Raw genomic sequence first — 16429 nt, forward strand, 5'->3', positions numbered from 1 at the left:
CTCCTAGTGAATTAGGTACCAAGGCACAGGGCCCATATCCCAATGCCAGACTGCCTCTTCTTCATTAGTGCTGAATCCGATTAAAACTGGGGTTGACTCCTGCATGGCTGTCCTCCGAACAGCAAACTTTTCATCGACCAGGTATTGTAACAGACTGCTCATCTCTAGACGGTCAAATAGAACCGATGAGCGTTGGCGCAGTATCGCCTAACCCAACCCATTTAGGAACCTTGGTGCAAAGACGTCAATAAAACCTGCGCACCTCTGATATAGTCGTGCGTGTCATAATCCACCCCATGACATATCGTAAAGACATCTGCCAAAGAGCTTCATCGCGTTTGCCTGAAGGGTGTAACCAGCGTCTGGGAAGGACCATGTCGAAGGGTAACTGACTAGTCTGGAGACACCATTCATGGAGGAACTCTGCGGCGATGATTCTGCCTGTGTCATATCCAACGCATGCGATTATTGGAACTTGACCTTGGCACCAATCCCACAGTGCACGTCGGAGGTGCACGAAAGAGCTATCAGACCTAAAACAAAACGCCTGAATCATTGGGGGATGAGAGGCTACCGCACTTGGATTAGAGGGAAAACGGACTTGAAGATCTTCTACAGACAATCCCGCACCGCCAGCCTCCCTCAGCGCTTGCCTCAAATGACACAACTGCATTCTCATAGGTTCACCCAAATTGTGAAGATATCTTGGGAAATTTTCGTTCATGCACTGCGGGCAGTTGCTTACGCCACCCCTGCCGATGGAGCATCGAATGTTGTCGGCCGCATGTCGAGAGTCAGCAACTTGCTTCTCTAGCATGATCGAAGCTCTCCCGAGGCTTGGAAGTACCGGGGCCTTATCTTTGGCTATCACGTAGATATTGTTTTCCAGATGTTCATCGGCTTGCATCCGAGTGAGCACGCATAGAATCGAAATCTATCTTGGAGCTCACTGATCATACCACGACTACTACTGCCAATCTCGATGTCCAGGGCAGTAGCGGAGCTCGTATCGACCGTGAGTTCGACCTGAACAGAATCAGCATATGCTCGCTTGCTGAAAAGCACCGCCCACGAGGTCGGAGGAAATCAAGTCCAGAATACCAGCAGTTCGTCCATCGCTTGCCATCACCGACCATGGTTCCAGCTCAAGATGGGTTAGATCGCGTTCCAGTAGATCAGCATCTCGGAACAGTCGCCAATCAAACTGTCCTTCTAATTCTTCTTCTTGCCTAAAAATCACTTCTGAGTCCTGAAAAAAAACAGGGTTGCTAGAGACGCACAGGTCCGACACCATCATGGCCCTGCCCGATGCGTTTTTTCGTTCGGCAGTGGCCTTAATTACGCCGTCACGCTTGAGATTATCGTAGGCTACAGCCACAGGTATCTGACCCAAAAGCTCGAGCATCTTGGTTGCCTTCTCATACTCATAGTCTTGCTCACTGGGCGTGACCGTCATCTAATCCATATTCAGCGCAATTGTATCACCAGGCACGAAATCAACATGCCTTCACCGCGGTCTCTGCTCGATGTGTGAGGTTCAGCTCAGACAAAGGCGGCAGGGGATCTTCTGCTACTCGAGGACGCATAAACGCCTCATGGTGCATGTTGCGCTCTCGGATTTCGTCTGTGGTGGTGTTCCACATGAAGTCCCATTCTTTCACAGTATCCTTAGGAGTCACCACGTCCCAATGGGTTTCAATGTACAACATGTCGTTAGGCAAATCATAGACCATGTTATCAGTGGGAGGCAATGCCTCGTCAATCAGAGCAGCGCCCCTTGCGAATGTGAGCTTGACCCGTGTAAAAAATGGGATCGGCGTACAGTTTCGACTTGTCCAGGTGGGCACGGAGATAAGCAACGTGTTTCTCCAAAGGGAAGTGTGTCAGGCTCTCCGGAAGGGGATCAGGTACGTCAGCATGAGGCTGAAGTCGAAGCGCATTCCAAGCAGCCTGCAGTTGGGCGGCATATAGGTCACCGCCGGGACGTACTTTCCGAAGGTTGAGCGCATGTGTGCGCACGGAATTTGACGACAAACGTGGGAATAATTGCGTGAGCAAATGGATGGCTGGCTGCTGTTCTGGAGCACAACGAGCACGGATTACAGCCTCTGCATCCAAAGCCAGTTCATCATATTCGGGCGTCCAGGTGTACCGGCGGCGGGGTTGAGTAACTGTGTTAATTCAATAATAACCTCACACTCATAAACAGCACTTACCGGTTCTTTTGTCTTCTTGCTGCGACATGTAAGCTTGATGCTCGGCTTCCTGCTGAGCAACGAGAGACTTGATGCTCTCCAAGTTACTTTCACAGAGGGAACAGTGGGGAACATCACGTAATTGACCATGACGATCGGGTTGATAATACCTTCTCTGCATTTTCTTGATACCAGGCATGGCAGTCCCCGTAATCGCGGAGATAATTCTGTCTCTCGCATTATCGACGTTCATCCCGCCGCCACGCAAATGCCAATTTTTCTTCACCTGAAGAAGCTCTGGAGCATTGAGATCGAACGTCCCTGGAACGAGTGTCTCCACGGTCTGTTTCACAAGCGCCTGCCAGCTATTGTCAAGAATTTCTTTCGTCTGACGCGCCTTGTTAGCCAAGACTTTGGCACTATCTGATTCACCCAAATTGGCTCGCCGCAAGTTTTGTTCATGCTCCAGCTTCTTTTCGTTGAGCCGAGCCAGTCGACTTCGTCGGATCTGTTCGAAGTATGTTTGAACCGCGTCCACTGGCGCCGCGAGAGCATAACTGATCTCTTGGAGCCACCCAATGCCCAGCTCAGGTTGGAGAGAGCCAGTCAATATTTCATCTGCCATGATTCTGATACAGCTCTGTTGATAGGCTGAAAGCCGATACATCTGCCTCCATCCGGCAGGCAACTTGAAACGTCGCAAGAATTCGTGCTGCAAATGTAACGAAGATTCAAACGAGGGTGGCTTTGAGTCTTCCCTAAGTCCAACTGGTTGTCTATCGTTACTAATCCCTTCTAGGTTGTTCCAAAAGTCGATGCACTCCTCCATAGTGCCTGCTCCGTGGACGCCCAGGAGGGGGGCTGGGTCCTGGGTGTAGTCGTAAACTGGCACTTGGTTGCAAAACTGCCAATAGCTAGGCAAGGTAGTGAGTGGGCCGAGCTCTCGTCTACAGAAGGTCGCAGGGTAGCCGGAATGAGGCTCGCATGTGATCTCGGACTTCTGACGTTCCGCGACTTCGAGAGGTTGAATCATCCGCAGAGCGGTCAAGATCTCCAAGACTTTACAAAGTTTTTTCGCGCCCCGTACAGCATAACTTCCACATATTCGTTTGATCCGTTCCGGAGCATTTCGTAGCGATGATTCTTGGCCCTCTGTCGTGTGGAGATATGCTTCTAGAGCTGCACTGTAGCGATTGACAGGAATGAGAGTGCACCATGTTGCTACAGGCAGTTCCGACTGGAAAAACTTGGTCTCGACGATTCGTTGAGGCTTTGAGACCACACAGTCAATCTCAGCGGGGCCGACAGAAATGTGATGAAGCGAGAAGAGATAAAGCTCTCGTGCTCGCCAAATTATCCCTGGAATCAGACCATACAATTGGGCGACCGTGTGGGGTTCGTTCTCCAGGATGTGATGCCTAACTTCGATTGGAGATAGCCCAGCAATCGTGTAGTTGCTGTCGGCAACCTCGATATCATCCGAGATGGAAGAAGCCTCCGGAAGTTCGTTTTGAGCTCTCAGCGTGCGTTTCTCTTGTCGACCGACTTCTGAATATTCCATGCGCAGCGGGGTGGGTGGCACCTTACGCATGGAGAAGATTTTCAGTTGCTTCTCCATAGAGCGCCGATATCGATCCACGACTTCCATGGGGGTGTCTGGCAAGTACAGCATTTTTAATACCCGATTTTGTTGGCCATAAGCACCTGAGTCGGTAGTCAAGACTTTGACTTCTTTGTTATGCACGAGCAGATCAATGACTGCGCTGATCGTCCTTCGGTCCAGCGTGGTCGCAGAGCCTGCAGGCCGTATGCCTGAAGACTCAAGCTCTGTCAAATATTCTTTGTGGGCCTGCTGTAATGGCAAGCCTGAGTGAAGTACCCCATGGTTACGCTTGAGAACTTCCACAATGTCCTGGGCCCGCCGCGCATAGGAAACGCTCAATCTTTTCGGATTCCCTGCTGATTCCCTGCGACGAGAAGCCGGACTCTCGAGCACTGTCACAGCACGATCACCATAAGCAAAGATCAAAGCCGCCATTTGAGAGAGCCTACCTTTGCCATCCTGAGAGGTGGGAGCCGTCTGTGTAAGTGAATGCAGATCTTCAGCCTCCATTGTACGTAACGGGCTGATGTCATCGACGGAGTTCGCTTCTTCACCGGCTTGATCAATAACTGGACCAAGTGGAGGTAACAGCTGGAGAAGTGGAGCAAGGTCTGCAGCGGAAATTCCTCCAGCGGGTACGTGACGTTTTGAAGGACTGGCAGTCGTCTCATCTTCGTATGATCTCCACCGCCTGGTATGAGGCCGTCGTGCTGTTGCAAAGACACCACCAACAAGGCCTCCTTGATCCAAAGAACCTGGCGAGACAGGCGGACGTGTCTGAACAATGATCAACAGCATGTTATCGGTTGAACAGTCTATCCCTACCTCAATCGACGAGATGGTTGGTCTTTCGGGTTTAGGTTTAGGTTTCCGACCAGGCTTGGTAACAGTTAGCACACGTACTCGGCTTGCATGGCATTGCATCACACCTTCTTGCGTTCCTTCGGTGCTACCGGGGGAGCCTGTATGCTTTCGGGTAGCACGGATTCCGTTCCGGTCTCAGATGGTTCTGCAGGAGTTACCGAAACCAGGCTTTTCCGGCTCGTCCGTTGCCTCTTTGGCGGTAGTGTAATCTCCGCAGCAGCAGCCTCCTCTAACTTGCGCTTCCTGGCCATAGATGCCCTCGACTCTCCTTCAGGGTACTTTCGCGGTCTTCCCTTCTTCGGCTTGCCATCCGCACCGATGGGATTCCTGTTCTTCTCTGGTTGTCCTGGACGGGGAGGTCGGATCACTCTTATATACTTATCCGAGAATCGTTTAGGATCGTAATGATCGACGATTTTCTGCAGCTCCGCATCATCGCGATAGAAATCACCTGAACTGCGAACAAGGAATCCTCCAGAATACTGCAAATCCTCTTGAGGATGATCGTCGTCAGGATCTTCGAAGCCTTCCTCCTTCAGGAGAATCGCAAAATTGTGCGTCGTGTACAGCCTCAGCTGTCGCTTGCGGCCGATAGTCTCAGTCAACAGCACGATGCCGAGGTCGGAAAGATGAGGCAAGACGTTAGCCTTCTTGGACAGTTTTTGGAGCTGGCCCTCGCACATGCGCTGCTCGGAAAACCCAAGTTCGCGAATGATTCCGACGTAAGTGATGCCTTGCATACCAGCAGCATTGACGACATTCAACAAATTCCTTTGAAGACTCAGCGTCGCGAGGTAACGAGTGCTCTGGTGGGTAGCTTGTCCATGAGCCTCAGCCTCCTTCTCATCTGCATCGGCGCTCGCATCTGCATCCCCACTTGTTTCATCCGCCGCAGTGTACTTGAGATTTCGTTTCTCTCCGGGGACTAAGCGAAGGACTCGAGCCGTAGCTGGCGCGCCTGGTCTTTCGACACGGGAAGGCACGTGAAAACGTTCAAGCAGTCCTTGAGAGACCGCTGCATTGATGATCTTGCTGAAACGTTTCCGCTGGACTTTCGTCGGATTGAGCAGACCCTACGCCAAATCAGCTGTCTTTTACCTGATCCTTCCGGACAAATGACCTACGATACGGAGGAGAACATCAAACTGTTTATGGCAATAGTTTTTTGAGTGTTCCAACAGCTTGTTGACCCTATTAATGATAAGGTCCGGCCGTGAGAGGTGCCTGTCGTCCAGTGGGTCAAACTTTAGATTGGAGGAGTCTTGGATGTCTTCATCTAGTCCCTGCTGCGTCCCGTCATCGACTGACATATCATCACCACCGGAGGGTTCCAGCTTGGAAACTCTGTCAACATCGTCCCTTGCTTCCTCAGCACGGATTCTTTGCCAATCGGGGTGATGCAGCCAAAAATGAATGTGCACGGCCATTTGAATACCCGTCCCAGAGATTGAAGCGAACTTTTTCCTATTGAAGTCCTTGTCAGATGTGTCTCACCCGTATCACATTGTGCATACACAAGCCCTGCACTTTCCAGCACCTTGATGAGATAGAAGACAGCACCAGCGGCATATCCCGTAATGCGGGAGAGCTCGACGAATGTTATGCCCTTGTCCCTGGCTCGAGCAACAAGTTGAAGCGTGGAATAGGTCATTGGTGTCAGCTTTGCTGGCGTTAATGTCGAACCGGTGATAGCTTGGAAGCAGTGTTCAGGATCGACTGCAACTCTGAGATCTTGGCCGTATTTCTCGAGCAACTGGTCGAGATTGGAGTCTTCGACCTCTTCCGGCCTTAGAGATATCAGTCCAGGCAGGGACGTGCCTTCTTCATGCGCGAGGCGATTCCCTTGATTGACATATCGTTGGCGCCTCGTGGCCTTGCTACGAGACCGATCGATATCATCGGCGATGAACACGTCCTCCGTCACAGATGGTGGGCGGAACCCCACGCGAACAGATGGGTGTTGGACGATATAAGTCCAGACAAGGGCGCGGAACCCATCATCCACATTTTGCCGCGTCTTGCTATTGCCACAATAGAACTTTTCGATAAAGGTCTTCAGGCGGGACGCGTCGCAACCTTATTCAGGGACAGATTGGATAGCAATAGATGTTGACAGAGACGAGAATCGAACAGAAATTCGTGAGCACCACCAACACGCGGGACTGAACGCGAAGCTTACCGTAGTCGCCATCGAATGCGATCTCCCGCAAGCAGCTCTTGATGAGCTCATCCATGGCAGGAGGAGGGCAGAAGCTGTCTAGGAAATGAATCGACTTGAGGGAGAAGCACCAGGGGATCTTTTGAGCCCGCTTGGCTGTGATTGGCCAGTTTTACTTCCGGTGCAAGCGCCCAGAAGCGCGCTTCCGGAAACTGCATGTTGTCAGGTCATGACTCCGACACTGGTTGGAAAGTGCTGTTATCTTATTGAACAAATGAAAAGGCTCCCAAAGACTGAGTCGTTAGAGGACAACATGAGTAAATCGAGCGTTGTCATTGATATTGCAAAGGCGATCCGAATGGAAGTTGCATCTTCGCAGCCCAACGAAGGGTTCTCAACCGCTTCTAATCCTGCTTCACCTTTAACACCTCTTCGAGCCACTCTACCAGATCCTCAATCTCCTCATCGGCAGCAAAATGCCCTACGTCCTCATAATACATCACCGTGAATTTCCCCTTCTCCTCGATCGGCTTGTACCCGAACTTGTCCTTCAGGGATTGGACGCTCGTCTCGCTCGTCTCCATGCTGACCACGGCGTCGTCGTTTCCATGCGCGAGAAAGAACGGCAGCTCCGGCACGAAAGGTGATTTCCGCTGTGCAACGACCCATATAAGTTCCCTCCTCAGCTCCAGCGAAGGGAAACCGACGAACCTCCCACACTTTGTCCGCACACATCAAGTATCCACTCAATACAGCAATGCCAGCCAATTTCTTGGAATACGTGAGTCCAGAAGCCATCGTCACCGCTGCACCTTGACTAAACCCGGCGAGAACGATCTGTTCGCTAGGTATACCGGCGGTCACTTCTTCGTCGAGTACTCCATGTATGCGCTCGACACTTGACCACAGGCCTTCGGCGTCTTCTTGCCTTGCAATGGAGGAATCGTCGATCCGCAGGACGTTGTACCATCCTGGCACTACGGACTCTTGTTAGTTCACAGGTCTACTTAACTAGGACACGACGTACTCTCTTGCCCAAAGTTCGCGGTGATTGCGCGCCGTGTCTGCTCAGACGTTACGCTCTCGCATGGACCAGACGAGACGAGACATACGCGTTTGGAAGCACCCACTTCACGTCCTTCAACCCTTCCCTCTTCTTCATATCATCTATAACATGCAGCCACCCGTCGCCTGATCCTCCCAGGCCCTAGTATAAAAGACGAAGTTCAACCTCTTGCGCAAACATCAAAGGTGAGCGTTACGAACGTGAAGGCAGAAGACTGTCGCCTTGTGTTCACCGACGGGGGCGACTTGGAGCGCAGGCTTGGGCTCTCGTGCGGGCGTTGTGATAGACATATTCTGCTGATGACCTGAGATAGAGAGGAGGAATGAAGGGCAACGAGAGAGGAGGGAAGGGAAGGAGCGTGTTGAGAGGCGCGCCAACATGCGCGAAGAACGGCGTGTTGATGGGCACAGTCATCGTTGGGAAGCAAACTAGTTGACAAGGGACACCGGCATCAGTCGTTTTTACGCAATCTCTTGACGTCTTTTACTTAAGATATCCATTGATATTCTCAACATGTTAGTCAAAGCAAATCTCCACCTCCCCCATCCTTCCATTCTCGATCCTCTTCCTCACCCTCTCTTGCCAGTTCTCCTTCTCCCTTACTCTTGGCACACCACCATCCACCACTAATCCTTCTAGCGGGGCAGGCACGAGCCTCACTCCTACGAGCCCTGCCCACCGACCCCAGTCCACTCCCTCAAACCAAGCCCCATCTATACCCTCACATTCGTTCACCTCGATCCATTCCAGCAGCGGAAGCGACTTCGGAAGGTTGCGGGCTGTTCGTATTGAGTCGAAGGTGCATCTCACCAGCGACAGGTGGGTCAGCGTACGCGGTAGGAGTGCGAGTGATGGAAGGGGGGTCTTGACCAGCACCAACGTGTGAAGCACCGGTATCGGTGGAGCCGCAAGAAGGTGGAGAGGCGTATCCCAGGCCTCTTCTGGCGCAGGAGCTTCACTCGCGCGGCGTAACGCATGCAAAAGTTGTCGAAGAGCACCATATGCCTCTCGCCCGATGATAATCGCCTCCCCTCCTGTACCAGAATAGCCATCTCCCCAACATACTTCGAGCTGTTCCCGGGTTAACGGGCATCGGAGTGCTGCGAGACGGACGAGCCTCCGCCGGAGGTGTGCAGGAAGATCAAAGATCGCGTCGGCGTCGAAGGGGTCGAGTAAGCTGAGGAGACACCAGTCCACGAGTGTGAGGAATTCCTCCACATTCCACGGCGTTGGTAAGCGACGGAACACGGAGCTCAACAGCTCTCTGCGAAGGCTACAGCTGATCGGGGCTGCTGAAAGGAGGTCGACACCCGGATTAGAGGGAGAAGAATGGGAAACCCAACTGCGTGGTGGAGATGGTCCGGCTGGCTTCTTTGGTTGAGGATGCGCGGGGTGCTGAGCAGCGGGAGCAGGCTCTGGTATTACAGGTGTAGGAAGAAGGAATGGCAACGTCGGTGAGTAGACGGTGGGTGATGGAGCATGTCGAGCCGCGCGTGTGAGATTCTGAACATGTCGTGTATGCTCGGCTCTGGGACGAAGTCCATAACAATCATCTTTATTCCGCAATTCGTGGTGCGCACCTCGCGTTAGCCAAGAGCTCGTTGACCCGCCTCGATACTTGACTGCTTTCGCCTGTCGTCATCATAGTCTACAGCAACCAAGTGAAGCTAAGGACTGAGGGTATGCAGATGCTTTCCGATGAGTATAAGAAATGGAGCTGGGATATTATACAACAAATAGCATGGGTAGTAAATAGATTGTTGGTGAGTCCGAACGCATCGTTACCGACGTGCTCAGGCGCTGTTCGCTGTGCTTGCGTAATGACGAAACGGTGGAGAGAAGCGCCCGGGACTTTTCCGGCTCCGAGAATGCGAAAAGAATCACATGACTACACTGCCACTTACTTTACCAAATGAGGGCAGCCACGAACTGTACAGTTTTGATTTGCCCTTGCGGAAGCATTTCCCTCGACGTTCGATGCCGGGTGAGCGTGTGCTGAACTGTACATCGTCCGACAGCCCTTCCCTCCCCGCCGACAACCAACATGTCCACCACGTACGCCCTTGTTTTCTCTATGTGAAGGATGCTTAGCTGACGTCGATGCACAGCGTACCATCAGCCTCGTTCGTCGAGGTCCCCGAGACGCTCCTCAAGAAGCGTAAGCAGAATGAGAAGGTTAGGGAGGAGCGCTTGGCCGCTGCCGTCGAGGCGAAGAAGGTGTGTGCTCTCTTTGGCACCGCTACCTTTCATGCATTCCTTTTGGAGTGCTCTTTGTGATGATACCGTTCTATCGATCCTCGACCAGCTGCGGCGATGAGGTCGTCAATTTAACCATCTTTCGGGACTGATCTTCACGTTCTCTGTGCTTTCATTATATCTGTGTACTGACCATGCAACCAGCAACGCAAAACGAAGCGCGGGGTGATCTTCAAGCGTGCTGAAGCATATACAAAAGAGTACATTGATTCGGAGCGTGAGGAGTTCCGGCTGAAGCGTGAGGCGCGCAAGAGCGGGGACTACTACGTCGAGGCTCAACCGAAGGTGTTCTTTGTTGTCCGTATCAAGGGGTGCGTATCGTGCATAATAACGGCTCGCATGTCGTATTTATCCTTGTTTCCAGTATCTCCAAGGTTGCACCTAAGCCACGAAAGATCTTGCAACTCCTCCGCCTTCGTCAAATCAACAACGGTGTCTTCATCAAGGTGACCAAGGCAACAGCACAGATGCTCCGCCTTGTCGAGCCCTACATCACCTACGGCGAGCCGAATCTGAAGTCAGTCCGCGAACTGATCTACAAGCGCGGTTACGGCAAGGTCGACAAGCAGCGCATTCCCCTCACCGACAACGCAACCATCGAGAAGACCCTTGGGAAGTACGACATCCTCTGCATGGAGGATCTGGTGCACGAGATCGTCACCGCCGGCCCGGCATTCAAGCACGCGTCCAACTTCCTCTGGCCATTCAAGCTCTCCAACCCGAACGGTGGCTGGCGCACACGGAAGTTCAAGCACTACGTCCAGGGTGGTGATGTCGGCAACCGCGAGCACAACATCAACAACCTTATCAGGCAGATGAACTGAGCTAGCTGGTGCTGGCTCGGGGCGAGATCGTGTCCTGTGGGCAGTGGTTGGGTGCGTGAGTTGTGGGATGGGGGGATGTCATGGTGACATGCGATACATGCTTTGTATGCCGTTTTCCAAAACTCTACTAGGGAATTGATATGTTCCGAACAAACTGGCGATCCAGCGCTCCGGGATACATTCAACATACTGAAATATAGATACAACAATGTCCGACTGGCTGTCATACCTCTGTCTCCATCGTTCCCTCTTCCTCGCCATCTTTATCCCCATCCTCTGGCGCTGGTTCCGCTTCCCCATCCGCATCCATGTCCTCATCGTCGTCCGTCCTGTAGATTGCCTCCACATCGCCTTTCCCCTTCTTGTCCTTGTACAGATACGCAGACAGACGGAACTCAGGTATCGCCTGTCCCAATTAGCGAATATACCGTGAGTGAGCCGGTACATACCTCAGCGGCCCAATCTTGATCATCCTCGGACGCCTCGAGGAGCTCGATGCCCCCCAGCTGTCCTCCTTCCGGTGGGTGCACGCCTAGCTCATGGAGCATTTGGTAGACGAACGTAAGTTGCCGGACGAGGGAAGCGAGGGGTACGTAAGGCGGGTAACCCAACGAGCCTTGTGTCATTAGCGCATATTGTCTTTGGGACGGCGGGGTTACGCACTGAGGATAGCACTGTTCACCTGCGTGGCAACTCCTTTTCGCCTGCTCCACTCCAGATGGTGTCGTACAATCTCTGGTGCCTTCTCCGGTTCTTTGTAGGCTATCAGGCTAGCGATCCCAACTAGTTCTTCGCGAAACTGTTCGTTATGCGGAGGGTTGAGCTGGCGCGCGCGAGCGTACAGCTGCCGGCCCATCACGATGAGTGCGGTTTGATCTTGCGCTTCGAAGCTTGGTAGCACGGGAGTAGCAGTTACCGACGTACCCGGGGAGACTGGTGAGGGGGATGCGGGATAAGGGAGAGGAACGGTCCGAAGCGTCTCTATCCATTGTTGGATCGACAATGTGATGCTTATGTTCTGCGGTGAGAGAGAGGATGGGAAGCTGGGTATTACACGCGTTTGGGGGATCTCAGGCGGTGGTGTGGGGATGATGTGTGGCAGCGTCGGGGGTGGAGGCGGCGGTGGGTCGTCGGACAGGACGCTGGGAAAGTGGGTGGTAATGTTCTCTCGAGCGGCGGGTATCTTCCCTGATAGTATGTCTTCTCGTATCTCTGTATCAACGTTATACATATGAAAGAGTAGTTGAGGTGAGGTGAGGAGTACACACCTCGCCTGACCTTCAGCTGCTGAGCATGATCCTCGGTGAGAACGACGTCTTCCGGCCTAATGCCCCCTTCCTCGCCCTCGTACCAACCTTGGAGCGGTACACATTTGGAGAACGCCTTTGCTGTGTCTACGAAGCAGTAGTGGCAGAGGTAATTGAGGACGAACTTTCGCTATGGTCGTGTGAGCATTGAAGGTGATGTGATAGGAGTTCGACCTACGAGCTCAACACGCGACGGTGTCGCTGGCGCTGCAGGTGCCATCTATTCCAGCAGAACTTTCACACTAGCACTTGAAAGACAGATTGTAATTGTTAAGCTGTCAGTTCTTTGAATCTGTTGTTGTCCAAGCGAGTGCATCCCCTAGATCACACGCTCATCGTTGTGCGAAGTGACGCGAAGCACAAGATATCCCTGACTTTGGTTTGTTATTCCCATTTCGCATCCCAGCACCGATATAGACTGATCTTGCTATTCATTCGTCATATGGAATTTAGAAGATAACGACAATACCACCATGACTGCACCTATGAAAGCAGCTCTTGACCATGTGAAGAAGCTGCCTCTCGAATTCCTGATCGCAGGGATCGGCAACTATACCATGCCATACACTCGTCACAGGTGTGTTGATTCTAGCTTCCAGGCGATCCCTCTAGGCTGAGCACACGATCGCAGTGCCGGGTTGTTGGTCGTCAATAATCTGGCAAAGAACTTCAACCTCACTCTCAAATCTACAGGGAAGACAAAGTGTCTGACCGCCGAGACGACTGTCCGTGTTCCATCAGGGAGGGATGGACAGGAGGTGCGACTTGTCCTCGCCAGCAGCCGTCAGTTCGCCTCGTCCTCTTTGATTACTTATCTGACTATTCCACCTTATGTAGAAGTGCTGATGAACCTTTCGGGAAACGCTGTCCTCGCTGCCTACCAGCACTTCTTCTCAAACCGAACCTCACGACTCCTGTCTGGTGCACAGGGCTCGAGCAACGTTATCGTGCTGCATGATGACCTCGACCTAGCGCCCATGCAAGTGCGTCGAAAAGCGTCTGGATCGGCCAGGGGGCATAATGGCGTTACGGACGTGATGCGTGCCCTCAAAACCGATGTGTTCTGGCGCATCCGGTTGGGGATTGGAGAGTACAATCGGCAGGAACGCAGGGACATGGTGTCGTTCGTTCTTGGTGATCTGACCGGTGCTGAACGCCGGTTCTGGGGTGAGCCAGGAGCGGGTCTAGAGGGGGTCTGGGCGGAGATCGAAGCGATTATCAAGGATGCTGCGGGGACAAAGTCGAAAGACTCGCGCAGGCGGCTAAAAGGGCCTCAAAGAACCGAGGAGAAAATCCAGCAGAAGATGGAGGAGCAGAACTCCACTCGGGAAGAAACCCCGTAAAATATTGGATTATCACCAATCGACAAGGACTGGAGTTATAAGAGTGTAGTGCTCGCTCTGTACCGCGTCCGCCAAAGAATCAGTGCAGCTGCAACAACGACAAGCATTATGATGGAAAACAAATACATACTGAGAGGTCTACCGATTGAAGCTTTCATGTTCGTTGCCGAATTCGGTGCCCAGACCTCATGTACAGTTTCATCGTGCGCTTTTCCCAGTCGAGACTACCGCTTTAACGGCATAAATTAGGCTCTTGCGCTTGGAAAGTCAGCTGCGGTCCATGTCCGACCGAGATTGGGGGATATCACTAGTCAACCGCATTGTCTGGCGAGGATCGCCTCACCCGGTATGGGAGCGACGAAATCCAAACAACGCGTCAGGGAACAGAGAGCCTGCGCGTCACGTCGGTCGAGGTGGCCTCTTTGTTGGCCTGACGACAGTCGCTTCTCGCTTTCCCGGGAGTACATCAGCTCTTCTGGTAATTAACTGTGCACGTCTGAGCATCCGGACGCGATGGCCTTGCCTCTCCAGGCTAGGTCTAACGCTAGCTCTGGCGCACTTTATACTTGCAACGGGGTGCTAGGTTCTTCTTCCATTAGGCGCCCGTTGCGGTCTCACTTTGGCCTCGAATGATTATTTCCAAAACCCTTATCCTCAAATATGAACGTTCAGCGTTCTGATTTGCGGCATGAGATAGGGAATTTTCGGAAAGGGCAAAGCGTGGATCGAAACTGTTAGTGAACAACGCATATACTAGAGACGACCTCCCTGCCATTCACCACAAGCGCTCTCTTCCTTGCGGCGGTGTCGTCGACTGTCAATCTTTGGAAGAGCCTGCCTAGGCCTGCCACCCTTCGCACTCTGACCGCTGCCCGTCGTTGCGATGCAGGATCTGGGCCGTTCGCCACATTTCCCCTTCTTCGCCACAATCCACAATTTGCCCTACTCCCGCGGTATGAAATTTGGTCCAACATGGCAGGTCCTCTTTTCCTCGGTCATCTTCCAACTTCTTCTGGTCAAGTGAAGAGACAGGAACCCACCAACAGCTCTCCAAGTGAGCAGCCTTGTTCCTCATGTGCTCTTGCACTGAGCGAAGCTAACTTTATTGTCTAGATGTGCATAATCTGGACGAACAAGATAGAATATATGGCCTGCAGCCACTTTGTTGTTCAGAAGAAGGAGTGCCCTTATATGCGCTGCTCCAAAGAACTCCGCGAGCGACAGGAACTTCGCAAGAAATTGTTTCCAAATGATCCTCCTCCAACTTGCCCTGCTCCTTGGGATACGGTCTGCGCAGAGCCCTTCGAATCCAGGCGTCATGGCAAGTGTGATGCATGTAACACGAAGCAAAAGAAGATCGAGGAAGACACGAAGCTGAGACTGCAGACGGAAAGATTGTTATACGAGCGGAGAACTTGGATACCACCGACCGGGGAGCATCTGAAGACCACGCTGCCTCCGAGCCCGCTGCCCTGCGGGTTACCGGAAGGATGGTGGAACAATGGGAAGTTTGTTGCTCCTAACCCCAATGCTCCCAACCGTGGTCCAAGGCCCAGCACTACCGTCCCCCCCGTCCGCATTCCTGGCGCACCACTGCCGGTCCCTCCCAGAGGCGATATTCCCAGGGCCAACACTCCCAATCCCGTTGTCCCCATTCCACGTATTGCCAACCCTGTACCTCCCGGGTTGGGCGCCACCATGATCGACAATCCGAGGTACCGCAGTCCCATGCCTGGAATTCCCGTCAGTGGTCTCCCCAATCCGGAGGCCCCCATAGCCGGCGATCGCAGGACTGCCACTCCAGGTCCCAGGACTCGCAAGTCTAGTGAGCCCAACCCTGCCGTCCCCAACACCGTCGTTCCCAAGTCTGCTTCCACGACCGATAGTCGCAAAGCTAGCACTCCCGAACCCGGTACTCACAAGGCCCGTGTTCCCAACCTCCCTGGCCCCAAACCCGTTCCCAAGGCCGCCGCTTCTGCGGCCACTATCCGTAGGGCTGCCACTCCGGGGCCAACCACTCTCAGGTCCGCTGTTTCCAACTATGCCGATCCCGATGACATCAAGCCCATGCCCGGAGGTTTCTTCCCTTGGGGTGTCAAGCCCTTCAAACGCGTGCCTCGCAGTCCGCCCGTTGTTCCCAGCCGCGGACTCCCCAACCTCGTCGTTCCTATCCCCGGTCCTCCCACCACCGAGAATCGCAGGGCTGCCACCCCCGGTCCCAACACTCGCGTTTCTAACGTTCCCATCCCCCGAGCGCCCAATCCTCCCCCTATTGCTGGCGCTCCTGCCCACGGTGATCCACTGCCTCGAAGCCAGAGGCCCATCATGCCCATACCACGGTAGACGAACTCTTCCCCGGAGGTCGTAGGCCAACTACTCCCGGGCCCAATACTCGCAGGGTCGGCATTCCCCTCCCCGACTCTATCATCCCCGGCATCCCCATAGCTGGTGCTCCCATCTACGATGATGCAGGCAGGTCTGTCACCCCCGCTCCCAGCACTGCAAGGCCCAAGACCCCTGCGCCGCCGAAGAAATGAAGTTTCCCCCCCTCTTTGCATATGCTGTTTGTTCCATGTTGCCTACTTTCTTGTTATGTTAGGATATTGACTTCATTAATACTCTGCATCTGATAATGGTATACCCGTAACGACTGTAACAGTATGTTTGCAATGCATGAGACTGTTATATGCCCTACATAATGTCCGCAATTGCGTGGTCTAACGCCGTAGATTTAGACCACATAGCTTCACCGGAGACAGAAGGCAATCACGAGGAACGTTTCATATTCTTTCTATGCATTCACATTCCGGACA

The 16429-nt window shown here is 53.0% G+C and overlaps 7 protein-coding genes across 7 annotated transcripts; 3 read left to right on the forward strand and 4 right to left on the reverse strand.

Moving 5' to 3' along the window:
* Nucleotides 1-2: 2 nt before the first annotated feature.
* On the reverse strand, nucleotides 3-6896 carry DACRYDRAFT_113419 (uncharacterized protein; the record flags this gene model as incomplete). Its single annotated transcript, XM_040769627.1, has 15 exons — nucleotides 3-207; nucleotides 263-547; nucleotides 602-900; nucleotides 951-1026; nucleotides 1073-1229; nucleotides 1281-1456; nucleotides 1506-1776; nucleotides 1823-2171; nucleotides 2217-4190; nucleotides 4248-4575; nucleotides 4624-4677; nucleotides 4728-5735; nucleotides 5787-6126; nucleotides 6177-6738; nucleotides 6794-6896. The coding sequence occupies 15 exons, from the start codon at nucleotides 6894-6896 to the stop codon at nucleotides 4-6; spliced, it is 6186 nt and encodes a 2061-aa protein (XP_040632139.1).
* A 328-nt stretch (nucleotides 6897-7224) lies between these two features.
* Nucleotides 7225-8176, reverse strand: DACRYDRAFT_46281 (alpha/beta-hydrolase; the record flags this gene model as incomplete). Its single annotated transcript, XM_040774692.1, has 5 exons — nucleotides 7225-7501; nucleotides 7554-7797; nucleotides 7848-7884; nucleotides 7929-8027; nucleotides 8087-8176. The coding sequence occupies 5 exons, from the start codon at nucleotides 8174-8176 to the stop codon at nucleotides 7225-7227; spliced, it is 747 nt and encodes a 248-aa protein (XP_040632140.1).
* A 173-nt stretch (nucleotides 8177-8349) lies between these two features.
* On the reverse strand, nucleotides 8350-9608 carry DACRYDRAFT_92647 (uncharacterized protein). Its single transcript, XM_040777095.1, has 2 exons — nucleotides 9467-9608; nucleotides 8350-9414 (listed from the first exon to the last, which is right to left on the reverse strand). The coding sequence occupies exons 1-2, from the start codon at nucleotides 9529-9531 to the stop codon at nucleotides 8403-8405; spliced, it is 1077 nt and encodes a 358-aa protein (XP_040632141.1). The 5' UTR covers nucleotides 9532-9608; the 3' UTR covers nucleotides 8350-8402.
* A 291-nt stretch (nucleotides 9609-9899) lies between these two features.
* On the forward strand, nucleotides 9900-11117 carry DACRYDRAFT_19821 (60S ribosomal protein L7). The gene is made up of 4 exons (XM_040771671.1): nucleotides 9900-9941; nucleotides 9995-10103; nucleotides 10287-10453; nucleotides 10507-11117. The coding sequence occupies exons 1-4, from the start codon at nucleotides 9931-9933 to the stop codon at nucleotides 10964-10966; spliced, it is 747 nt and encodes a 248-aa protein (XP_040632142.1). The 5' UTR covers nucleotides 9900-9930; the 3' UTR covers nucleotides 10967-11117.
* A 72-nt stretch (nucleotides 11118-11189) lies between these two features.
* DACRYDRAFT_113423 (uncharacterized protein) lies at nucleotides 11190-12599 on the reverse strand (the record flags this gene model as incomplete). Its single annotated transcript, XM_040769628.1, has 5 exons — nucleotides 12452-12599; nucleotides 12235-12403; nucleotides 11630-12178; nucleotides 11416-11582; nucleotides 11190-11372 (listed from the first exon to the last, which is right to left on the reverse strand). Exons 1-5 carry the CDS (start codon nucleotides 12491-12493, stop codon nucleotides 11190-11192), a joined length of 1110 nt encoding a protein of 369 aa, XP_040632143.1. The 5' UTR covers nucleotides 12494-12599.
* Nucleotides 12600-12758: 159 nt separating this feature from the next.
* On the forward strand, nucleotides 12759-13616 carry DACRYDRAFT_74409 (peptidyl-tRNA hydrolase; the record flags this gene model as incomplete). The annotated part of the gene is made up of 3 exons (XM_040776065.1): nucleotides 12759-12850; nucleotides 12905-13056; nucleotides 13111-13616. 3 exons carry the CDS (start codon nucleotides 12759-12761, stop codon nucleotides 13614-13616), a joined length of 750 nt encoding a protein of 249 aa, XP_040632144.1.
* Nucleotides 13617-14807: 1191 nt separating this feature from the next.
* DACRYDRAFT_103747 (uncharacterized protein) lies at nucleotides 14808-16153 on the forward strand (the record flags this gene model as incomplete). Its single annotated transcript, XM_040767809.1, has 2 exons — nucleotides 14808-15909; nucleotides 15960-16153. The coding sequence occupies 2 exons, from the start codon at nucleotides 14808-14810 to the stop codon at nucleotides 16151-16153; spliced, it is 1296 nt and encodes a 431-aa protein (XP_040632145.1).
* Nucleotides 16154-16429: the final 276 nt, after the last annotated feature.

The sequence above is a fragment of the Dacryopinax primogenitus genome, assembly GCF_000292625.1.
Source record: "Dacryopinax primogenitus strain DJM-731 SS1 chromosome Unknown DACRYscaffold_2, whole genome shotgun sequence".
In the NCBI taxonomy this organism is placed as follows: domain Eukaryota; kingdom Fungi; phylum Basidiomycota; class Dacrymycetes; order Dacrymycetales; family Dacrymycetaceae; genus Dacryopinax; species Dacryopinax primogenitus.